Below are 25,437 nucleotides of genomic sequence, written 5' to 3'. Positions count from 1 at the left end.
ATAACAACGTGAATGTGCTTGGTACCACCGAAGTGTACACCTTAAGATGGTTAAAGTGGTCAATATCGGGTCAGGTCTATGTCACCGTAGTGGAAAAAACCAACAACAACAACGTATAAAATTGAGTATATGCTTTTGGATTATAACAGCAATACTTGTTTGTGCTGGAGAAATGGTGGTGGTGGTGGGGGGGGGACACAGAAAAGAAAAAAGAAGAAAAAAAAAATCGCCCGTAATTCCCCCGCTCAGATTACTTATATTTTTCATGTTTTCCTTTGCCCGTATTTACTCTCTCCTTGTCAGCACAGATGACAGTCACTTTCTGCCACTTCCTGTACAGGTGGGTTCGGTAACACCTCTAGTGCTTCCCCGGCGAAATCTCAGGGCCTCAAGCAATCCACAAACGGAAAAGACATGAAAAAGGCCTCCCGGTAGAGGAAGGCATCGCTCCCAGGCCATGGGGGCCTCGGGTCAGCAGGTCTGGCTGCCGGCCACAGTTTTATGAAAAGCATACAGAAAGGGCTTCAAAGTCCTTGCTCTTCCCTCCTGCTCCACACCGAGCCCCAGAGCGGCGTCACGGTTAGCCGTCCGTTCAAGGCCTCCTTAGACAAGAACCGGTGAGGGTTCTAATCTGCTCGCAGCGGTTCTGTCCGCCGACTGCTCCCGGGGCCTTCCAAAGGGGGGACTCTGGCCTCTGGTCCCCGAGGGATTGGAAGATGCTGAGGCTTTGCCAGAGGCTTCCTCTGCCTGTTTGCTCGATGACCACCTTGCAGACGGCTGGAAAGTGGCTGCTCCCAGGTTGTGTTTACAAGGGAACAGGATCAAGCCTTTGACCTGGCCCCAGGCTTCGGCTTCCACCGTGCAAAGCCAGTGTGTTCCAGAGTTCTAGGGAACTCACTGGCCTGGACCTGGATTGAAGCTTACGATGGTCTGGTCGCAGGAAAGAGGAAAAGGCCTGGTGGCTTAGCAAGGGGGAGGGGGTGACGGAGACAGAAAGCTTTTAAGCATTTCACCGGATGCCGCTTTGAATTCTGCCAAGAGATTGATTCGCTTTCCTGGTGCAAAAATGGGATGTTATTTAAATGCGGGATGAAAACGGCATTGGAGAGAATAGACTTTAATGGCAAGAATCCTTTCAGGGGGCCCATCCTCTCCCTATAGATTAAAGGAGAAAAGCAGTAATCCTGTTTTGCCAGAATTATCTTGTTGGGAAGTAGGTAAGCAGCGGTGGGGAAGTAATTACACCGATCTTCCCCTTAAACACAGCAGAATGACAAATGCCAACAGCGCGGGCCTTTGAAAAGTCACCAGCATAGGAGGCCACACTCCCTACCTGCTCAACACACAGGGAATGAGTTCCTGAGTCATGTGAGATGATCCCGGCCTTTACTCTGCCGTCCCCCACCTCACACGTATTGATTTTCATCGTGGATGTCTTTTTATCATTAGATGAGAGTCCGCATTTTGGTCATAAGGGAAAAGTGTCGTTTTAAAAAAAACCCTGACTTCGAATGGTTTAGTTGCATTTCATCAATTCTATAATTACATCATTGTTATCATTGTTGCCGCCTGCCTCCCCGCCCCCCCCGCCCCCCCCCCCCCCCCGTTGATACAGGTCCTGTCATTTTAAAAGGTTCGCTCTCTGGGGGCACGTGGATGGCTCAGTCGGTTAAGCGTTTGACTTGATTCTGGCTCAGGTCATGATCTCAGGGTTGTGAGATGGAGCCCCGTGCTGGGTGTGGAGCCTGCTTAAGATTCTCTCTCTCCCTCTGCACCCCATCTCTAAATAAATAAATAAAAATCAATAAAGGGTTCCCTCTTTAAGGCTGGAGCTTCACATTGCCTATTGAAATCCCTAGAATTTTTAACACCTTGTGTGAGAACCTGGGATCAGGCTTTACCTCTGACTTTTGGGGCAGAATGTTGTGCGCATAGCAGGTGCTCAGTAAACGGCTTATGGGTGGATGTGTCCTGGAAATGAAAGAGATTCTTGAACACTGTTTCCCAATTCTCTATACTCTGGGATTTCTCTTATGTGATTTGGAAAACCGTAGCTATCAGAAATCAAGAGGAGTGGGATTCCAATTTGGAAGGAGAAAAATACAGAAAAGAGGTAGAGGAGCATCAAAATAGTGACAGTGGCCATCTGTGGGTGGTCTTTTATTTTCTGTTTTCTATTTTTGGATTAAAAATTCTTCAGTGAACATGCATTGCTTTAGAATGACACAAACCAACAAATCTTCTATAACACGCATGCAGCCTGTTTATATGAAGTTAGGAAGGCAGTGTATCTTCACCTTTCTTGGGTTACACACTCCTTTGAGATTGTGGAAAGTGCTTGGAGCCTTTTTTTCCTAGAAAAAAGGATCTAGCGTTTTCCATATAATTTCAGAGTTTCCCGTCCTGTCCAAGGATCACTTAAGACCCCAGATTAGGAGGCTGTTTAGGAAAAGAGAAAGCGGCACCCAAGTAGGGGTTGGCTGCCAAGTAAATGTGGAATGCTGTAGAGTTAGATGCGGATTAGCATCAGCATGGGGACATCTGTTTCAGTCCTAGAGCCCTTGCATCAGGCTATGCAAATCACTCAAGACGCCCCTGTGTGAGAGAGGGGATTTCCCTTTGTGAAGCCTCAAGTGTCCTGCCTGTTCTTGTGTAGGTCGGAGGGAACTCAACAGGGAGTAAGTGAAAGCCTTGAGGGTGGGGCTGAGAGCCCGGCTGAGCCGAGAATTTGTATCCTTATAAATGAAGTCCCTAAGCTCCCAGTCAGGATTTTCTCCAGCAGCAGCAAAGAAAAAAGAAGCAGGGCGTTTGATCCGGGGCTGGGGAGTGGCCCTGGACAGTTTTTTTTCCGGAATGACAAGGGGTTAGTGAGGGGGCTGTTGGCCATGGGGTCCAGGCTGAATCGAAAATGAAAGCAAGACAGGAATGCGCTGTCGTATGGAGAGGATGGGCAAGGGTTATGCTAGCCTAGTTGAAGAATGTACTGGGGGAGAAGGTCGAGAGAGTCTTTCCTGGGAAGGACCTAGTTTTGTCATGACCGTGGTTCTGCCACCTGCTGTAGGTAGAGGTCTGTGGGGACAAGGCAGTTGCTTTTTTTTTTTTTTAAAGATTTTGTTTATTTATTTGACAGAGAGAGAGACACAGCGAGAGAGGGAACACAAGCAGGGGGAGTGGGAGAGGGAGAAGCAGGCTTCCCGCCGAGCAGGGAGCCCGATGTGGGGCTCGGTCCCAGGATCCCCGGATCACGACCCGAGCCGAAGGCAGACACCTAACGACTGAGCCACCCAGGCGCCCCGACAAAGCTGCTCTAAGGCTAAAGGCTCACTGGTGGCATTTGCATGGGCCGAGGGCTGGCACCGCAGAATGCGGGCACTTAGTTAAGAGGGTGGGGGAGTGCTTCTTGCTAGTGCTTCTGGGCACGTGTGACAGGGCATGCGTGCACTTTGGATTAGTTCTGGGGTGGGGGAAGCCCGCAAATATACCGGTGGGCACACTCAGCTCCGCAGAGTAATGAATGGGAGCTCACGGGCTGGGGAGATGGAGAGAGAGAGGTTGTTTAGGAGGAAGTTCGGCAGCGGGGACACTGTTACCAGCACAAATGGCCTTCAACTTGAGTCATCCACTTCTAGGTTTAACTCGAATGCCCAGCCAAAACGATGTTCTCCCTCCTGACCCTGTATATGTCCAGGTAGGAGTGCCTGGTTCATCTACGACGCTGTGCATTTACCAAAAGAGAAAGTACTGAGCGATGATTCATGTTGTTGAAGTGTTCAGTAGCAGGGCTCCCTTTGGACAGCAACTCAGATGTGTGTATTTCAGTGAGCAGTTTGCAGATTGCGATCCGGGGTCATCTGGAAAACTTGGAAGACGCAGAAAAGCTTAATGCTGAGGGTCCGAGAGATAGGGCCAGTGGATTTGTGGTTTGCTCCTTCAACCATTCAAGACAGACTTTTGGGATGCCGGGGATAGAGCAGCGATTAAGACAAAGACGAAGCACAGATGCTTAATTGTAGTGGGGAGAGAGACAAGGGGGGAAATGGACAGGCACTGCCCCTTAGGACCTTGAGATAGGACTAGTGGGGAAGGAAATACAGGTGTTAGCTTTGGGTTTGAGGAGGTTTGAGGAGGTGGGTAGCACTGGGTAGGAGGGAGTGGCCATCCTCGCCTAGAGAGATGGGCAGCTTCATGGAGTCTTGGGGTGGGGTCGGGGGGGGGACTGGCAGAGGGGCAGGATTAACAGAGGTGGGGTAATAGGGCCTATTAGGACACTCGCCCACCCTGGTTGGAGGCTGGGGGTGGAGGCCAGATCTTAGAAGCCTTGCTAAACAGTTTGACTACTTGCTAAACAGCCTTGCTGAACAGCAGGCTACGGTGAAGCCATTGAAGGCCTTTAAACAAAGGAATGCTGTGATCCAACTTATGTTTCATCCGAAGTTTAACCATTTTGGATCAGACTAGCCATTGTAAAGGTGTTGGAAACAAAATAAGTGCAAATTGGCAGCTGATTTCTTTTTTCTTCAAAATGAAATGTTCAGGCTGATTTCACCTCTGTCACATGAGGAAGATGTAAGCATTTCTCTCTCTTTTTAAAGGAAAGTCTCTTCACATACACAGAGCCCTCACTTTATTTTTCCTTGGTAGTTTTGTACGCAACTCTAATGAGTAGTTTTCCATAATTCAGCGTATTGCTCCTGGAAAATGTAGACAATGGGGCAAATTTTCAGCCTATGCTGTCATTTTATGGATTAATTTCCATTAGTGCTGACCTTCTGGCTTTCAGTGCATAAATATGAGTAAAACATCTGTTCGTGTCATTCCCCTCCTTCAAAGCTCTTCCGGCTCCCCCTCACCTACACCAGGAAACAGTCCGGCTCATTGCCTTGGCATACAGGGCCCTTCAGAAACGTGCCTTTCCAGCTCACCTCTGCCATCGCTCCCCATTCTGTGTCCCCCCAACTCGCTGAACACAGGCTTTTATTCCTCCGTGCTATTACTTACCCTCTCTTCTCTGCCTGTGGCGCCTTTATTCATTTTGTCTGCCATGGGCATTTTTATTCAGTGCTGGAGGCTGAGCGCCCACACCGCCTCCTCTCTGAGCTCCCCTCCCCAGTGGAGCTCATCTCTCCCTTACCTGGATCCCCACAGCACCCTGTGGCACCCATCCTGGCCCTTAACCCCATCGTATTTTAACTCCGTGTGGGACCGTCTTGCCCCCAAGCGCATGAGTTCCTGAAAGACAGGGCCCCTGTCTTGCCTGTCTCGGTTTTCTGAGCTTTGTAGCCCGCTGTCTGGACCCTGGTTGATGCTCAGTGACGGTGTAGAACTAAGCTGTGTGTCTTGTATTTCTGTTAATAAGAGTTCCAGAAGAGGGACGCCTGGGTGGCTCAGTGGGTTGGGTGGCTGCCTTCGGCTCAGGTCGTGATCTCAGGTCCCCGGTTGGACTCCTTGCTCAGCAGGGAGCCTGCTTCTCCCTCTGCCTCTCCCCCTGCTTGTGCTTTCTCTCTCTTTCTCTGACAAATAAAAAAATAAAATGTAAAAAAAACAAAAAAGAGTTCCAGGAGAGTCCTCAGGGAATGACGGGGCAGCAAGCCTCACTTTTGTAACAGGCCAGTCAGTGGAATCTATGACTAGGGCATAGGATCCTCAGGCATTGACGCCTACCCATTCTAGTGAGGAGCCACATGATGTTTGTGTACTGGGAACTCATCTCTTACTAAATATTGGGAGAGATTTTTTAGGTATAAGGAAGTGAAACTGGGTATGTTATTTTTTCCTCTTTTAGCTTTTTATTTATTTTTTTATTATTTTTTTTATTTTAAGTAGGCTCCACACCCCCCACATGGGGCTCGAACTCACAACCCTGAGATCAAGAGCCGCATGCTCTCTACGGACTGAGCCAGCCAGGCACCCCTCTCTTTTAGCTTTCTTAATGGCTTTGTTGAGATGTAATTCACATACCATACAACTCACCCATTAAAGTGTGTATTTCAGGATGGGGGTCAGGCAAAATGGGTGAAGGGGAGTGGGAGATAACAGGCTTCCAGTTATGGAATGAATAAATCACAGGAATAAATGGCACAGTATAGGGAATATAATCAAAGATGTTGTAATAGCGTCATATGGTGACAGATGGGAGCTACACTTGTAGTGAGCATAACATAATGTATAAACTTGTCAAATCACTATGTTGTACACCAGAAACTAACGTATCATTGTGTGTCAACTACTCAAAAAAAAGTGACAGAAAAGGAAAAGAACTATCGATAAGCAAATTTTTTAAAAATGTAAATGCCCAACAATGGCTGAATAATTACATGTGTGATGTAGTAAATATCCAGGACTGAATATTTTGCAGTTATGAAAATTGTATTTTTCAATAATTTTAAGTGATGTGGAAAATGCTCAGGCAATAATGTTAAGTGAAAACGTGGGATACACATTTTACACGAAATAACTATCCCATGCATATGATGGCTCACAACTATTCATAATACACATAGGAAAAAAACACCTACAAAATTACAAAAAAATAGCAGCAGTGGCAAAAAAAAAAGTGTATATTCCAAGGCTTTTAGTGTATTCACAGATATGTGCGACCATTACCACAATCAATTCTAGAATATTTTTTATCACCTCAGGGTTATTTACTTAAGACATTCAGAAAACCTTTCATAGGTGTCAACCCCTATGATTCTTACTGTAAATGATATCTCTGGTGACAGAGTTTGTCATAGGGAGGGCATTGGTTTAAAGAAGGAAACAAAGATTATATATAGGGCAGGCTGGTGTTTTGTTTGTTTGTTTGTTTTAGAGGAAGATGTGTAAAAAAGCTGAATATCAAAGGGACGTTTACCTGAGGGATGCTGATGTTGACTTAACACCCTTTCCTAGGAGTTGCGAGAGGCCAAGCTTTGGGAGCCATACTGCAGTGAGATATCCCATAAGGCTGGGTAATGTGGACAGGAAAGTGAGAGATGAATTTCAAGAGCTGGGGAAATAACTGAAACATATTTTTTTTAAAGATTTTATTTATTTATTTGACAGAGAGAGACACAGCGAGAGAGGGAACACGAGCAGGGGGAGCGGGAGAGGGAGAAGCAGGCTGCCCGCCGAGCAGGGAGCCCGATGCGGGGCTCGATCCCAGGACCCTGGGATCGTGACCTGAGCCGAAGGCAGACGCTTAACGGCTGAGCCACCCAGGCGCCCCATGACTGAAACATACTAATAGGAGAGTAGGTTCTGAGCTTGATTACACTCAGCTAAAGCAACATGGGAGTGATGGTAGCCCGGACACTGAGGACAGTCTGCCCAGGGGATGTTAAGGACGTTAGGGCTTTGGCAACCATCTATAGACTCCTTCCTCACCTCACCAAAAGGCAGAACCTAGTTAAAGAAGGTGTGCCCGTTTTATCCAAGTGGGTAGATAGGATAAACGTGGATCGGGTCACCATGTACTGGAATATCATGCCAAGCAATGGGGCATCTCCTGACATTTTAAAGATGTAACCTTAAGAAAAATCAAAGGAGCTATCCTTTTATTTACCTGAAATAGCTTTTAGAAGATATTATCTCATAAAGTGGTATAGACAGAAAATACTGGTAGGTTCAAAATGGCAGAGAGAATTTCAGTTAATGGATGGATCCAATATGACCGATTATGGAAAATGAAAATATTTGAAGGAAGATGCATTTTTGCCCCCTTTCAAGGTTGTTTTTTCAGAATTGGGCCTCTCAATTTTCGTTACTCCATTATCAGGAGCAAATTAATGGGATGGGTAGACCAATGGCCAGATCCAGAGTCAAAAATGATATGTGGCTGCTTTATAGATGACTGAGATTTTGTAACGAAATAGACTTGCTTTGCTGTGTTGAATGACACAAACAGGACCTGTTGTTGTTTTTTTTTTAAGATTTTATTTATTTTAGAGCAAGCGCACACACTGGAACGGGGGAGGGGCAGAGGGAGAGAGAATCTCAAGCAGACTCCCTGCTGAGTGCAGAGCCCCAAGTGGGGCTCAATCTCAGGACTCTGAGATCATAACCTGAGCAGAAACCAAGAGTCCGATGCTTAACTGACTAAGCCACCGAGGTGCCCCTGTATATATTATTTTTAGTTTTTTTTTTTTTTAAGATTTTATTTATTTGACAGAGAGACACAGCAAGAGAGGGAACACAAGCAGGGGGAGTGGGAGAGGGAGAAGCAGACTCCCTGCTGAGCAGGGAGCCCGATGCGGGGCTTGATCCCAGGACCCTGGGATCACGACCCTAGCCGAAGGCAGAAGCTTAACGGCTGAGCCACCCAGGTGCCCGGTTTTTGTATTGTTTTTGAACATAAGTAATGTAGCTGGCTAAATCGACATACCTACAGAACATCAATGCACTTGACATTTTGTTCTGCTTAAGCATACAAGGTATGTTATAGTTCTGTTTATGAAACTCAGGAAAAAGTCAAGGATATTTCTTTTTTGTTTTGTTTTAAGTTTGCAGTGGGCACCAAGATCCAAGGCAGGTTATATTATTTGATGGGCAGAGAATGAGGGTAGTCTAATTTCTCCTTGCATTAATGATTTTTCTGCAATAATTTTGTGTGTCTATGTGGGCTTGTTAAACTCTTTGATTTGTTAGAAAGCTATTATGTACAATGAAGGCACTCTTTTTCTTTTTGTGTCAACAATGGTTTGCTAAAGAACAGAAACAAAATATTCTTTTAGTTTTAAACAGGTACTTTGCCATTCTCTCAATTTATTCAAGCCTTTCTCTTCATTTTTACCTTTTTGTCTTCTCTTTGAGTCATTTACATGCTTATTAGCACAAAGTGAACACAGAAAGTCAGGAGTGATTGAATTCAAATCAGTTTTCCTACCTGTCAGCCAGCCAGTTGAGTCAAGTTATAATTAGAGGTTAAAATGAAGCTATGGGGGGGGGGGGGACAGAGTTCATCGAAATTCTGTTTATTCATTTACAGATAATCTAGATGATTTGCATAATATTTGAGTTGGCTGTAATGAAAAACACTTGTTAACGGAGTGAACTAATCATATAGTATATATACAGACCTGTTTATTTCGTTATTAAAAAATATAAATTCTTCGTAGGTTTTTAAAAATAGTTCTTGAGTTTACATGAATAGCTAAATAGACTTGGAAAAGGGAAGTAATTTGACATTTAAAAAGGTTTCCTCCCTGGGGCGCCTGGCTGGCTCAGCGGGTAGAGCACAGGGCGGCACTTGATCTCGGGTTGTAAGTTCGAGCCCTGTGTTGTGTGTTGAGCTTACTTAAAAATAAAGTCTTAAAAAAAGTACAGAAAATAAAAAGGTTTCCTCCCTATGCACAAACTCTAAAGAGGAGAAAAAAATGAGTTTTATTTGTTCTCAGTGTTTTCTCTGTTGGATTTAAATACCTTTAAAATCTCACTTGACAGTAAGTTGTTCCTAAATTAAAGCTGAGATCCGAAAATTCATTCTGAAAGTGGTAGCTTTTCTTGTGTGCTGCCATTTTGGCTTGGAAGGCATACACGTAAGATCAGTCTCTTTGTATTATTCAGCTGCTTATCCTTCACGAACCACAGAAGCTTCTGGCTTTGTTCTCACGGCTCTCTCCTAGGTTCTGTGGAGGATACTCAGATGAATTACATACGGTCCCTTGACAATGTCTTACTGTTGTTGTTGTTGTTGTTGTTGTTGTTGTTTTGGTAATTTGATTCTTACTCTCTTGAAGTCGAACATGCCAAAGCCTTTCTCCGAAGTAAAAGACCCGAGGTGCTAATTCCTACTTATTGATGGCAAATGCTAATTGGAAGCAACAGCTCAGAAATGCAAAACTCCTTATCCAATTACATTGCTAGCTCTCCAAGCCAGTCATGCTCAGCATCATCGGCAATGAGAAGGCACGATCTCACTTTGTTAACAATGATAGGGTAGTTTGAGTAAGCTTTGGCAAATCCTAAAATGCAAGGTCTGTCCGAGGAAGCGACATGTAGTGGGGGAATGTTTTGTTTTTGTTAAGTTTGGTGCACAGAGGTTTATGTGTGTCATGGTTAAGACTGGTTCTGGGGGCGCCTGGGTGGCTCAGTCGGTGAAGTGTCTGCCTTGGGCTCAGGTCATGATCGCAGGTTCTGGGATCGAGCCCCACATGGGTTCCCTGCTAAGCGAGGAGGCTGCTTCTCCCTCCCCCTCTGCCTCTCCCCCTGCTTGTGTGCTCTCTCTCAAATAAATAAATAAAATCTTAAAAAAAAGAAGACTTGTTCTGGGCTCCATTGGATAATAGGTTTGTATCCTGTCTCACTAATGTGTGACACTGGACCTGCCTGAGCCCCAGTTTCCTCATCTGTAAAATGGGCATAATAAAAGACCCTCCCTTGCAGGGTTTTGGAAAGAATCCAATGAGATAACAGGATATAAAAGGCTAAACTTGGTATATGGTCGTGCTCAGTGTAAGTGGTAGAGAACATACAAGGCACAGTTCCTCCCGCCCCAGGTGTTTATGATCTTGTTGAGGAGACAAATACGCAAAGCACCCACAAAGCAGTTGTGTGCTATATGTGAGTAAATGCCACAAGTGGTTGGTAAAGACCGTCAGAGCTGTAGGCTGAAGAGAGAGGCTGGAGGTTGGGCCGTCGGAGGAATCACACGAGCCAAGGTGTGGATTAGGAATAAGCATGACGCGATGGTCTCATGAAAAGTAGAACCGTTTTCCCTTAGCTGTTTACTTTAAGAAAGGTTGGTGTCTTGAATGTAATTTGTATGTGAGTTTTTTTGTGCCAAGATTTGCCCTGAAAAACAATCTTTATGAAAATATGTTCATGTCTGTTTTGCCAAGTTGGGTTGTACTAACTGGGAAGATGGCCATCCCTCCCCCAGCATCGTGGTCAGATTCTATTAATTCAAAGCTTCTTCGGTCCTTGGGAGTTCCTTTTGGGAAAGAGGGGCAGAAATGAACTGGGGAAAGGTAATCATGGGATTTGGAAAAGAGAAGGTCATAAGAAAGTCAAATACTCTTTATTCGAGCCTTATGAACACGTTTATTATCGATAGGGTTCTTTTGTTCAGTGCCTTGTGGGGCCCTCTCGAAATCCCTAGTCTACGGTGGTGGCGCATCTGTCACTTCTCTTCATCCTCATGCACCACTGTTGACAGTTACCTACTCTCTGATCTTACAGTTTATCAACAAAAGTAGAAGACAAGATGAAATGGTCAGAGACCACATATACCCATACAGGGAAATTTTTCTGATTGACACGAACGCGAATGTACAGGCTTGTGCACTTGAGTGTGCAAAAAACACTTGCACGGTCACTTTGTTGGAAGATGTGGCTGTCAGAGGGTGTGACGGATGCAGGGATGCCAGGTGGGGTTGAAGTTACAATAGCGTCTGGGATCCACCTGAACGTCTTGGGTCTATCTACCTCCCCCATTAAACAGTGAACTTGTCAAGGGCAGGGTCTGGTTCGCTTTCATTTCTGCATCACCAGGTGCTGGCACAGGGCCTGGCCCTCAGCAGGGACTCGAGAGGGGTGCCGCAGAGCAAACTCACTTTGTTTTCAGCGTTGCTGGAAGTTGCACACCCCCCAGTGGCCATTTTGAGTGCCAGGTGGTATTTTAAGTTACTCTCCGTGGAGCCCGCACTCCACACTCTGCTACACCTGTCTGAAACCAAAGGGGAGCTGCGTGTCTTGGAGAGGGGGTCTGGAGACATGCCGGAGGGAGGGAGATGGGAGGAACACTAGGAAGGAGAGACTCACTGCATGTGATCCCCTCTCTTGGCGTATGTTACTTCTTTCCTAAGATTGTTGTTGTTTTTAACAACAGTATGGTCTGATGCCATTGAAACAGTAGTCTGATAATAATGCCGGGGAAATGGGCTTCTGACTTTTGGGCTAAGTCATTCTATTTCCTCAACCAGTCGTTGCCATGCTCCCTCTTGCACTGAAACTTACCCTGCAGTGAGGGGTGGTTGTGGTGGTAGAGGTGTTTGAATTAGCCCTTGCTCTGCTGCCAACCTTGCCGCCTGCTTTGTGGTCTCCCTCGCCGTGCGCTACCGGAGGGATTCTGTGAAGCCGGGGTTCACTTTAGACTTGCAGAAGAGACATTCTTAGAATTCTTTTCTTAAGATTTTATTTGACAGAGAGAGCACAAGCAGAGGGAGAGAGAGGGAGAAGCAGGCTCCCCGCTGAGCAGGGAACCCGATGCAGGACTCGATCCCAGGACCCTGGGATCATGACCTGGGCCGAAGGCAGCTGCTTAACCGACTGAGCCACCCAGGCGTCCCGAGACATTCTTAGAATTCTTAAGGAGAACTAGTTTCTAAAGTAAAAGATTTACCAGTAAACTAATGACCTTTGATGTAATATCTAAGCAGAAAAAAGCCAGGCTGATTTCAGAGAAATATCATGTGATCATTATTGCTTTTTAAGTACAGTCGAAATTACCTGGTTAAGTTTCTAATGATAATATAAATAGGCTTTTTTTGTTTTTAAAGATTTTATTTATTTATTTGACAGAGAGAGACACAGCGAGAGAGGGAACACAAGCAGGGGGAGTGGGAGAGGGAGAAGCAGGCTTCCCGCCGAGCAGGGAGCCCGATGCAGATGCGGGGCTCGATCCCAGGACCCTGGGATCATGACCTGAGCCGAAGGCAGACGCTTCACCGACTAAGCCACCCAGGCGCCCCATAATGTGAGCCTTTAAATAGACGAGTGGTTTTGTTTACAGAGAACAAACTGATGGTTGCCGGAGGGGAGGTGGGGGGGATGGGTGAAACAGGTAAAGGGGAGTAAGAGGTACACACTTCCAGTTACGGAATAAATAAGTCTTGGCGATCAAAGGTACAGCATAGGGAATATAGTCCATAATATTGTAGTAACATTGTGTGGTGACAGATGGTGACTAACTCTTGAGCCATGTATAGAATTGTTGAATCACTGTGTTGTACACCTGAAACTAATAGAACGTTGTATGTTAATTACACTTCAATTAAAAAAATATGAGTGCTTGGATGGTTGAAAATATACATGTGCATACATACTTACATATTTTAGGATTACAAGCATGGTTTTATAATTATACATGTACAGCTAAAATGATGGAAGATCAGTCCTCTTGTATAGCAGATGCGAAGGAACCACCACAAAATCATAAAATCTATGTATTTGTTGCTGTCAGTGATTTCCAGTTAGGATCCACCGTTTCCTCTCTTTGGACCAAGTAGACTGTAACCGTATCTGTGCTGATGAATTTCCTTTTTCAATCTCTGCCCTTTGTGTTAGAAATCAAAAAGCCATCTCTTTTTTTCCCCTCATTTCTTCCCTCTCCATTTCTTCACGGTTTTAGGGTTTATAGCGTGGGAGTCTATTTATATTCGGTTCTAAGTAAGCCTGGAAGAGTGTTCTGTGTCCCAAGCCCGTGGTACAAAGATTGCTATTTTAAATTTTGTTTTATTGGCGGGGCACCTGACTGGCTTAGTTGGTGGAGCATGCGACTCTTAATCTTGGGGTTGTGAGTTCGAGCCCCACGTTGCAGGTAGAGTTTACTTAAAAAAAACACGCCGGAAAAAAGTACATTTATTTCATTAGAGATTAGAAAAATACTGATTTATATTCCTTTATGGGGGGGTGATATACAGTTTACTGTTTCAATTAATATATTTCAATGAAGAAGAGATTTGATTGGAAGAAAAATACGAAGTATATGAGAGTGCAGAAGGTATGCCAAAGTCTTGAAGATTGTACGTGAATAAGTTGAGTTTGGAAAACACCGCTAAAAAGAGAATCAGGAGTTGGGATACCTGGATTTGAACGCTGGTTCTACTACTAGATGCGGACAGCTGAGCTTCCTCAAGCCTCTGAGCCTGTTTCTTCATGTAGGAAGTCGAAATGATGGCGTTTTCCTTGCCTATTTGGCAGGTTGTGGTAAGACGCAGGTAGAGTGTATATTGAAAGTGTTTTCTGAAGACTGCAAAGTGATCTTCAAGTGAAACGATAAAATAAAAAATTAATGATGTTACTAGCAAGTTATTTCAAGAGAGCTTCTGAATCCGTGAACAAGAACGTTCAAAGACAAACCGTTTGGGGCTTTTTTTTTTTTTTTCTTTATGGTAAAAAACTGAGTAGCTTCCAAATTTAGGTTGACGGTTTTCCTGTCACTACTTACGAGGAGAAGGCAGAAACATATGCTTGCTTCTCTCCAGATTGTAGAAGAGCTTTTGCCTTTTACTGAATGCTGCTACAGAACTGTACAGAGGTACCCAGTGGGACCTTGCTATTGTTTGAATGTTTATAAAGTACCGTTTGTTATCACACAGTTTTCTTGAGTTAGGAAAAAGCACCTTCTCTTGGCCAGTCAGGGCACAAAGTGGCAGGCAGGAAAAATTGTGAACCTGGGAGAGAGACCCTTTTTGTGTGTGAGGGAAGCTTTATTAAGGGAAACCCTGTGAGTCTCATAATCCAGGGGTAAAGCTGAATAGCAAAGTTAGACAAGGGATATGTTCTAGACCACAGGGCAGAGCCACCATGAAATCATGATATTTCTAAGCGTCAAAGGTTTTCCTTGTCTCTGATGCCCAGAGAGTTGCCACTGAATTCTACTGGAGGAGAAACTTAGGGTGTGGTTGTTTGGGGGCTGATTCCTAAAGTAGCGTCTCTCCTCCACGTCCAGTTTGAACTGTACTTTTAAGGCCTGTGAGGCCCGGGATTGGAGGTGGCTGGGTGGGGGGAGGGTGAGTCCTTCCTCTTTCTCTTCTGAAGCAGATGAAGCCTGATTTACAGGCCTAGATCTGCCATTAGGGTACGTTTTGTGGGACTCGGAACAGCCACCCCAAATTTTTCTACAATCGAGCTACCCCTGAGAAAGGAAGTAGGAGTGAAGACCCAGAATGCTTAGTTTGTTATTTTTTTTAAAGATGTTTATTTATTTGATAGAGAGAGAGTGAGCACGCACGAGCAGGGGGAGCGGCGGGTGGAGGGAGAGGAAGAAGCAGACTCAGGGAGCCTGATGTGGGGCTCGATCCCAGGACCCTGGGATCATGACCTGAGCCGAAGGCAGAAGCTTCACCGACTGAGCCACCCAGGCGCCCCCCAGAATGCTTAGTTTAGTCAGCTTTAAATGAAAAGTGAAACCTTGTTTTCTAGAACATGAATATAGGGCCTTCAAAACATAGGGAGAGCTGAGGGTTTGTTTTTTCGAAGGCTTATATTCTACTGTGCGTTTAAACAAGTGATTCATTTGGACCTAACGCTTTTTCCAGATTAATTTGACAACTACATTAGGAAGCTGAAGGAAGAGTTTTTTTTTCTTTTTCAAAGTTACTTGGAGCAGGTACTTCTGAAATTATTGTACAGAGAGATTAACAAATGCTAATTCAACAGGTTAAACTTTGAAATTTGAGGACTGTTTTTGCAATCTGTATTGAGAGGATAGTTGGCACCAAAAGCAAGACTTAGAAATTATTTTCAGTGCCTAAGGCTTGCCTTCTCAGATGGGGCTTTATTCCCTTCTCTGAGCAATTGATCAGAGACTCAGAATGTTAGACCGGAAGAGGCAGTCAGTTTCCTTGTACCTGGCTCCATGAAACCACGGTAGATATAGGACAAGGGACCCAAATTCTACTATCAGAAAACCTCTGAGTTCCCCAAATAGGAATTGTTTCTTCTGTTTCAACTCATTTTGCACTAGTATTCACAGACATGATAGGGCATGATCAGCTGGATTTGATCTTATGGGTCTACAAATTCAAATTTAAGACTTGAAATGAAGTATATCGTCTTAGGCTCTCCTCCTCCTCCCCCCCCCCCCCCCCGCCGCAAGGTTTATTGAGGTATAATTGAAAAATGAAAATTGTACATATTTAAAGTGTACACTGTGATAATTTAATATATGTATACATTGTGAAATGGCTATCAGTCAAGTTAATGAATACATTTATCACCTCGCATGCTTTATTTTTTTGATGAGAATGCTTAAGCTCTGTTGTCTTAGTAAATTTCAAGTACACAACACAGAATCAGTAACTACAGTCACCATGTTGTGCATTGGATCTCCAGAACTTACTCATCTTATAACTGCCGTTTGTACCTTTTGACCAGTCTCTCTGCATTTCCCTCATCTCCCAGCCCAGCAAGCACCACTCTACTTTTTTTAGATTTCACATATAAATGATACCATACAGTATTTTTTTTTTTTTTTTGGTCAGAAGAGTACATGAAAATCCAGGTACTCATCCCCCGTCTTCAGCTGCAACAATTATCAAGTCTTTGTCCTCTTTTCTGGCCCTGTCCCCCAGTGGGAGGTTTTTTGGTTGTTTTTTGTTGTTGTTGTTTAATTGAAGTATAGTTGACATACAACATATTAGTTTCAGGTGTACAACATAGTGTTTTGACATTTATATACATTAGGAAATGCTCACCTTGGTAAGTGTAGTTACCATCTGTTATGAGACAAAGTTATTACCACAGCAGTGACTCTATTCCCTGTGCTGTAATTTACGTGCCCTTGACTTATTTTATAACTGGAAGTCTGTACCTCTTATTCCCCTTCAGCGATTTTACCCACCCTCCTCCTTCCTCCCCTCTGGCAACCACAGTTTGTTCTCTGTATTTATGAGTTTGTTTTTGTTTTGTTATTTATTTATTTTAAGATTTTATTTATTTGTCAGAGAGAGAGAGCAGAAGCAGGGGGAGTGGCAGGCAGAGGCAGAGGGAGAAGCAGGCTCCCGACCGAGCAGGGAGCCCGATGTGGGGCTCGATCCCAGGACCCCGGGATCATGACCTGAGCCGAAGGCAGGCGCTCAACCGCCTGAGCCACCCAGGCGTCCCTGTTTTTGTGTTTTAGATTGCACATGTAAGTGAAATCATATAGTATTTGCCTTTCTGTGACTTATTTCACTTAGTATCATATACCCTAGATGCATCCATGTTGTGGCAAGTGGCAAGATTTCATTCTTTTTTTAATGGCTAATATTCCTGTGTGTGTGTGTGTGTGTGTGTGTGTGTGTGTGTGTGAGAGAGAGAGAGAGAGAGAGAGAGAGAGAGAGATCTTTATCCATGATATCATGCGGTTTTTGTCTTTCTCTGTCTGGCTTATTTCACTTTAATGCCCTCCAGGTTCATCCATGTTGTTGCAAATGGCAGGATGTCCTTCTTTCTGATGGTTGAACAGTATTTCAGTATACGTACAGACCACATTTTCTTTATCCATTCGTCTGTTGAGAGACACTTAATTTTTTTTTCTATATCTTGGCTTTTGTGAATAACATTGCTATTAACATGGGAGTGCAGATATCTCTTTGAGGGACTGGTTTTGTTTTCTTTGGCTATATACCCAGAAGTGGGATTGCTGGATCATATGGTAGTTCCATTTTTAGTTTCATGAAGAACTTCCATACTGTTTTTTTAGGGTCTTTTAGATTTGTTGAATACTGATGTTGATTGGTTAGAGTGGTTTAATCTTTCTAAGTAATCTTAGAGAGCAAACTCTGAGATGCTCTTCAGATATGGAACTGGGATATAGCTGTGACTTAATTGTGAACCATGTATAAAAACTGTTCTCGTTTATAGCAGCATTATCTACAATAGCCAAATCGTGGAAGCAGGCTAAGTGTCCATCGACAGATGAATGGATAAAGAAGATGGGGGTCTATGTACACAATGGAATATTACTCAGCCATCAAAAAGAATGAAAGCTTGCCATTTGCAACCATATGGATGGAGCTAGAGAGTATTATGCTAAGCGAAATAAGTCAGAGAAAGACAAATACCATATGATTTCACTCACATGTGGAATTTAAGAAACAAAACAGTCGAGCCAAGGGGGAAAAAAGAGAGAGACGCACAAACCAAGACATAGACTCTTAACTCTAGAGAACACACGGAGGGGAGGTGGGTGGGGAGTGGGGGAAAGGGGATGGGGATTAGGGGGGCATCACTTATGATGAGTACCAGGTATGGAAGTGTTGCACACCTGAAGCTTAATATTACACTGTATGTTACCTAACTGGAATTTAAATAAAAACTTAAAAAAACCTGTTCGCAAAGGATTGTGTGGGTACGCTATACCGGAGACTGCCTCAAGTACTGTGTATGCAAATGTAATTCTGATTCCATTATGATACTAAGTTTCAGTGTATCTTTTAAGTGTTCTTTATGTTGTTTTTTTAATAAAAATTTTAAGTAATTTTCATTTGATTTAGTAAAATACTGTTATTAGGAAGCATTAATATACACACCCACCTTGGTCTGGAGTAGTGTGTTGGAACATAGCTCCGGTTGAATCTGAATATCTCAGAGTTTATCCAGCAATTAATGATTGGATGCCCACCATGTGCCAAGTGCTGTTGTAGGTGCTGGAGTTATAACAGTGAACAAATAAAGGGAAATCTCCGCCCTCAGGGAGGAAGAGAGGTAAAGTAGCTGTTATATCACATGGTGATAAGTTCAGTGAAGAAAAAAATGATAGGAAGGTAGGTGGTGGGATCCTCTTCCAAGTTCAACGTCTTGCACATTCGTAGCTTTGGGTATTTCTGAGGGGGAGAACACGATACGTGAGGTGGAAAGGGCTGAGCCTTTGTAGTCACAGACCTAGGTTTGAATTCTAGCTCCGAAGGCAGACAAGTTACTTAGTGTTGAGTTGAGTGCAGTTTCCTCATCTGTCAAATGGTGACAAAGATTAAGCCTATTTCTATTCATTCATTCATTCATTCATTCATTCATTCTCGCTCTATGGACTGAGCCAGTCAGGCGCCCCAGATCAAGCCTATTTCCTAGGGCGGTTATGAGTATTAAGTGAGAAAATCTAGAGAAAGCACTTGCCACAGTGTCTAGCATACAGAAAGGGCTTGCTAAATGCCCACTCTTGTTACTCTTTTTTTTTTTTAAGATTTTATTTATTTATTTGAGAGAGAGCACGAGAGGGAAGAGGGTCAGAGGGAGAAGCAGACTCCCTGCTCAGCAGGGAGCCTGATGTGGGACTTGATCCCGGGACTCCAGGATCATGACCTGAGCCGAAGGCAGTTGCCCAACCAACTGAGCCATCCAGGCACCCCCACTCTTGTTACTCTTATTAATAAATCATATCCTGGATTTCTCAGACGCCGACCTTGCTCCTTGTAACCTTAGCCTCAGGCTGGGGCCCTACTCTCAGTGGCTAGGTCACCCCGCAGTCTGTCAGAGATCCCCTGACTTCGTCACCTAGGACCACACCCTTTCACGCCCTGCCCAGTGGATCGAGCAGCTCCAGCACCCATGTTTGCCCAGGCTCTGCCTGCACCAGGCACACGAATGTCGATACTTTCTCATCTTCAGTTACCCAGTGAACAGAGCCAATTCTCTAAAAATCAACTGACAGGCTTCCAAATAGACCACTTTTTGTTTTACCTTACATTTTTGGAAGGTACATGGCAAAGCAGGGCACAGGGCTAACTCTCTAGAACTCTTGGCTTTAGCGGAGAGATCTGTGTGTGTATTTGTATGTGTTGGGCGTCTGCGCTTCTAGTTATGGAGGATGTTTCTCTTGTGAAAGTGTCCCAAGTGCTCACTGCCGTCAACAGTCCTTTCCTTAGTGAAATAAGGTGTCTTTCGCACACGGACAGGAATTTATATCTTATGAGTTTGACCGTATTAACTTTGTTTTTGTCTCTTATTAAGGAAAAGACCAAAATTGTTGAGCCCCTGGACTATGAGAATGTCATCACCCAAAGGAAAACCCAGATTTACAGCGACCCCCTCAGAGACCTGCTTATGTTTCCAATGGAAGATATCTCTGTGAGTTCACAAGCACTGCTTTAAAGGAAAACATTCACTTTCCAGGCTAGTCTTATGGCAAGACTGTTCCTTGTCTTCTAGATCTCGGTGATAAGTCGTCAGCGCAGAACAGTGCAGTCCACTGTACCAGAAGATGCTGAGAAAAGGGCCCAAAGTTTGTTTGTCAAAGAGGTAAGACCCTCAAAGGCCACCGGGGAACGTTATTATGTTCAAAAAAATATTCTTCCTTTAGCGTAGACGGGAAATAAAATGACTGTAACTTAGCGGACCTCCGCGACAAGTCTAGATGATGTGGTAGAGAGGAGACAGCTTAACTACTGTGACAAATAGCATGGGTTCTTAGTTTCTCTCTTATGGATTTGACTACTCTCTGAACTTGGAGTTAGAGTGTTCCAAAGTGTGTATGAATTGGGATTTTTTGCTGCCAGTTGGTTTAGGGAGACCATGTTAATCCCCAATGGATGATCCCAGTACCAACATTTTCCAAATGATTTTTAAAAGTCTGTCAGCTTCCTTTACCAGACTTTAAAAAACTGGATATACGTATACTTGTGTGATGTTTCAAATTAAAGATTCCTATTTTCTTTCAGTGTATTAAAACCTATAGCACAGATTGGCATGTGGTAAACTACAAGTATGAAGACTTCTCTGGAGACTTTCGAATGTTGCCATGGTAAGTGTAGAATTCAAGGGAAACCTTTGAGAGGAGAGTTACCCGATGTTTTACCTTTTTCTAACCACTTATGAAGCTTCTCAGTGATAATTTATAATAAAGCAAGGCCTTAAGCAACTGGCTTGTTTAGTAAATGTATTTTGGACAATTGAATATGTTTTCACTTTGCTCATTGAAATTCTTTCCAAAATGTAGGAGTTTGCTTTTTGGCTTTGATGCATCTATATTGACCATAAAATCTTTTAGTTCTGGATAATGTAGTGAGCACTTTCCAGTGGTATCAATGAAAATGCTAGGAGGGGGGCGCCTGGGTGGCTCAGGCAGTTAAGCGTCTGCCTTCAGCTCAGGTCATGATCCCGGGTTCCTGGGATCGAGCCCCACCTCGGGCTCCCTGCTCGACGGGGAGTCTGCTTCTCCCTTTGCCCCTCCCCCTGCTCATGTTCTCTCTTTCTCTCTCTCTCTCAAATAAATAAAATCTTAAAGAAAAAAAGAAAATGCTAGAAGGCACTCGGTTCAATTCGATGACCCCAGACATCCCTTGACAAAAGCACATCTCTTTCAGTTGAGTTGACAAACTGCTGCGAGCACACTGGTCCGGGAGCCAGTTCAAATCTTATTTGTTGAGGTTCAAATCTTATTTCTGCCACTTACTGGCTGGATGACCTTGGGCCAGTCACTCAATCTCTCTGAGCCTCCCTGTTCTCCCTTTCCCCATCTGTAGTCCTACTAACCTCATAGGCTATCATCTGGGAAATGTTTTCGAGAAATAAGACATTGTGTAGCCTCTTGTAGTTTTCAAAACACTTCACTAGAAGAGAAGAGTCCTAAAGACATGCTTTAAACTTGAATCCCAAGATGGATGACCGGTCCAAGTTCATACAGCAGACCAATGGAAGAGCCAGAATTACACTGTGTTGCTTTCCCTTCTGAGGAAAGATAAGCTTCTGCCACCTCTCACAACTCTGGCCCACATTCTCTGGCAGTTCTGCCCTCCCTGACTTAGTATTTGCGCTTAGTTATAGCTTCACCACAGGCTGCACGTGTGGGCGTCCTTATATAAAAGGTACTGTAAGTTTACTCAGAGGGGCAACTCTGAGTTTGGAAAGGAGAAAAGAGTTTACCCTCCTCGTGTCTTGGCATTTATCTTGGTTGTAAAAAAGTCTACTCATCTTGCTTTTATTTATTTATTTTTTTGTCTGTTCTCTTCAGTATCTGAGATAATTCTCTTGCGTTTTCAGCAAATCTCTGCGACCAGAAAAGATTCCCAGTCACGTATTTGAGATTGACGAGGACTGTGAGAAAGACGAGGTAAAAGTGGGAGCCACGGCGCTGGTGTCCTCACGGTCGCTTCTGCTGCCAGAGATTTCCTTGAGAAAAGATGAGGGACAGAATGGTTTTCGAGTGATCAGTGGCCGGCTTTCAAGCTAATGAGTGTTTTTTAAGAATTAAAAAAAAAAAAAAAAAACCTGTTGCATTTCCAAATGGAGTTTAGGAAAAATCAAGCGAAATGGGCTGTGATTTGTATATAAACATGTTTTCCCACCTGTGGGAGACACTTGTGGGGCTGGTTTTCCCCGCGCTGGGCATGTGGCCATGGTGAGTCATCTGTGAACCCCCTGCGTCATGGATCCCTCTTGGGACAGATGGCCTGGATGTCTGTGACATTTTGAGGTACAGTTTGACGTTTTACTTAATGCAGAAGACTCTCTCAGAAGACAGCCCATAAGATTCAGTAACTACTGAGTACCTGCTGTGTGCATGGGACAGAGCCTTTCTTTCCCTAGTTAACAATTTCAAGTTTCGTCAGGCATCTTTGTGGGGGGGCGGCTTAGTGCTTTAATTAGAAAATGGGGCAGGGCCTAGTTCGTGTCCCCCAAAAGTTTGATTAGATGGCTGGCTGTTTCACTGATGCTTTTTGCCCTATTTCAGGATTCCTCTTCGCTATGTTCTCAGAAGGGTGGTGTCATAAAACAAGGCTGGTTGCATAAAGCAAATGTAAATAGCACCATCACGGTCACCATGAAGGTAAGAAGTAGTTATTATATTATTTCGGATATTGTCATGAGTAACCTGTGTGGAAAAAATATTTCTTTAAAAAAATGTTTACAGGGATGCCTGGGTGGCTCAGTCAGTTGGGCGTCTGCCTTCGACTCAGGTCACGATCCCAGGGTCCTGGGATCGAGCCCCGCATCGGGCTCCCTGCTCAGTGGGGAGCCTGCTTCTCCCTCTCCCTCTGCCCCTTCCTCTGCTTATGCTCTCTCTCCCTCAAATAAATAAAAAAATTTTTAAAAAAATGTTTACAGTGAGCCCTAGCCAAAAAAAAAAAAAAAAAAAAATCATTACTGAGAGGATTCTCACAGATGTATAGAATTTAAAAACTCTGCAACCTCAGGATAATTTAGAAGTGTAACTTTTTAAAGAAACGTAATTATTCTGAATCAGGAAGTTTAAAAAGGAGGCTGTCATTCAACTATACTTCAATTAAAAATTAAAAAAACGTCAGGAAGGAGGCTGTCAGTTAAATGAAGGTAATGACATTGAAACAAAAGGGCATCACAGGTTCCTATTCCTATGTGGAGATGGATGTAATGAATAGAAGGATAAGGTAGTCCATTTATTTAGCAACTATTAATTAGGTGAGTATTCCGTGCTGGGCACTGAGGGGAAATCTATGGGTGTCTAAGATGAGGTCCCTGGCCTCCAGTGGTCTCCAGATGAGATCCCAGAAACATACCAAATTTACTACTGTACAAAGCTGTATAGCCTTAGCACCATCCGAGAATTACTGAGTTTTGTAGTTTGGGCGGAATAGTGAGTTTGTGTACGGGGTTTGTAGGAGATAAAGGTAGAGACAGAGAGAGAGAGGGGGAATGGCGCAGGGTCTCTAATGCCTTGGGCATGAAGTTGACTTTTGTTCCAGGGGCTGCGAAGAGCCGTTAAAATCCAAAGGGAAAACTAACAAGCTACTTGAAGATTCTGAGCAGAAAAACAGAGTGTGCTCTCATATCAAATATAACTGTTCTTGCAGATACCCAATATAAGATCATGTGGTTTGCCGAGGATGATTCACACTTCCATTAAGTTTTGAAGGTCATTCTATCTTTCACATAGTCTGCAAGCAGAAACCACGGGTGTCTATCAAGAGAAGACTCCAATTTTATCTTAATTTAATATTTTGCCTGCTGCTTTCCATTGAGTGGCTATGTCCGGTTCTCACTTTCATTTCCAAGTCCTGAGAATAATGAATCCAAGTCGTAGGGTACTTCCTGTGTGTCTCCTGCACTTAACCGTGGGCTTTAGCCCGTGGGGATGAATCCATTTGTTGAGGACTTCACATGTGCCAGGCACCATAGTGGGTGCTTTGTATTTCGTATCTCATTTAATCCTTGTGGCAGCCCTAGGATAGAGGGTAGAGGGGTCCTATTTTTATTCTTAGTTTAAGACGTGGGAAATGAGGCACAAAGAAATTAATGGTTAACCCAAGGTCACACAGCCCCAAATTCAGTCATGGGATCCGAACCTAGGCAGGCTGATGCCCGAGCTTGTGCTCTTTCTTCACCAGCACACTGTCAATGCTGACTAGCTGAGTGAGTGAGACTCAAGGCTTTATTATAATATATTTCCTATCAGAATTATCAGGTTCAGCCAGGCACCTGGGTGGCTCAGTTGGTTCAGCTTCTGCCTTCAGCTCAGGTCATGATCCCAGGGCCCCAGGATCGAGCCCCTCATGGGGCTCCCTGCTCAGCGGGGAGTCTGCTTCTCCCTCTGCCTCTGCCCTTCCCCGCGCCCTTCCTCCTCCCCCTGCTTGTGCTCATTCTGTCTCTCACATAAATAAATACATAAAATCTTAGGGAAAAAAATTCTCAGGTGCAGAAATGCAGGTGTGAAGACTGTAATTCTGTGCAGATGGCCAGAAAATGGTTCTGTGGGTTTTGACTCCACTCCCAGCATACTCAAAATATGAAAGTGTTTTTCTCCATACTTAGGCTGTAGCCCAACATGAATATAATGTATGGAAATCTGGATTCAGAGAACAAGACATTGGGGAATTAATACCTTTACAAAAACAATTCACCACGGGATTCTTTTCAGTAGTGAATGACTCATGCTTTTAAAATAGAATTTGCTTTGCATACAACTTTTTAGGAGCCCATATATTATAAATCAAAATACAGTGGCCTGTAAAAAGTACACGCTTTACATTTTCCTCCATAATTTGCGAGACATAGATTGGTTGATGCAGGGGCGCCTGGGTGGCTCAGTTGTTAAGCGTCTGCCTTCGGCTCAGGTCAGGGTCCCAGGGTCCTGGGATCGAGCCCCGCCTCGGGCTCCCTGCTCCGCGGGAAGCCTGCTTCTCCCTCTCCCACTCCCCCAGCTCGTGTTCCCTCTCTCGCTGTGTTTCTCTCAGCCAAATAAATAAATAAAATCTTAAAAAAAAAAAAAAGATTGGTTGATGCAGTGGGCAGAATAATGGCCCCCTCCCCGCCCCCGGCAAAGATGGCCATATCCAAATCCCCAGCCCCTGTAAATGCTTCCTTACATGGCAAAGGGGAGTTCAGATGGCTAATCAGCACATAAGGAGAGGAGCCTGGGTTATCCAGGTGGGCTCAGTGTAATCACAAGGGTCCCTGTCCGTGGAAGGAGGGAGGCAGAAGACGAGAGTCCGGGAAGGAGGGGCAGGACAAAAGCGGAGTCAGAGAGAGATGCTTTGTTGCCGCCTTTGAAGATGGCAGAAGGAGCCTCTGGCCAGGAAATGGCAGGCAGCCTCTGGAAGCTGGAAAAGGCAAGGAAATGGCTTCTTTCCTGGAGATTCTAGAAAGGGACACAGCTCTGCTACAACCTGGATTTTCGCCCAGCGAGACCCCTGTCAGACTTGGGCTCTGTAGAACTGGGGGAGAATACATTTTGTTGTAAGCCGCTGAGTTTATGGTAATTTGTTCCGATGACAGTAGGAAAGGAATTCAGTCAAGTAGTCAAAGATTGATTGTTTGGCTTATGTGTTGTCTGTCCCCGAG

At 44.3% G+C, this 25,437-nt stretch overlaps 1 protein-coding gene across 5 annotated transcripts in view; it reads left to right on the top strand.

Moving 5' to 3' along the window:
- The window catches only part of DOCK11 (dedicator of cytokinesis 11), a 185,504-nt gene that overhangs the window by 27,356 nt on the left and 132,711 nt on the right, over positions 1–25,437 (top strand). For all 5 annotated transcript variants that reach the window (XR_003606828.2, XM_028087762.2, XM_028087761.2 and 2 more), the window contains exons 2-6: positions 19,633–19,749; positions 19,831–19,920; positions 20,340–20,422; positions 21,661–21,730; positions 22,352–22,447. Coding sequence is in view for 4 of the 5 variants with exons in the window: in XM_028087762.2 (XP_027943563.1) it covers positions 19,633–19,749; positions 19,831–19,920; positions 20,340–20,422; positions 21,661–21,730; positions 22,352–22,447 (456 nt within the window). In the remaining variant the exon portion in view is untranslated. The remainder of the gene's footprint in view (positions 1–19,632; positions 19,750–19,830; positions 19,921–20,339; positions 20,423–21,660; positions 21,731–22,351; positions 22,448–25,437) is intronic.

The sequence above is a fragment of the Eumetopias jubatus genome, unplaced genomic scaffold, assembly GCF_037043125.1.
Source record: "Eumetopias jubatus isolate StellerSeaLion01/CBP00866 unplaced genomic scaffold, mEumJub1_p1.0 scaffold_11, whole genome shotgun sequence".
Classification (NCBI taxonomy): domain Eukaryota; kingdom Metazoa; phylum Chordata; class Mammalia; order Carnivora; family Otariidae; genus Eumetopias; species Eumetopias jubatus.
Note: the sequence above shows the minus strand (reverse complement) of the source record. Positions and strands in the feature narration are given on the sequence as shown.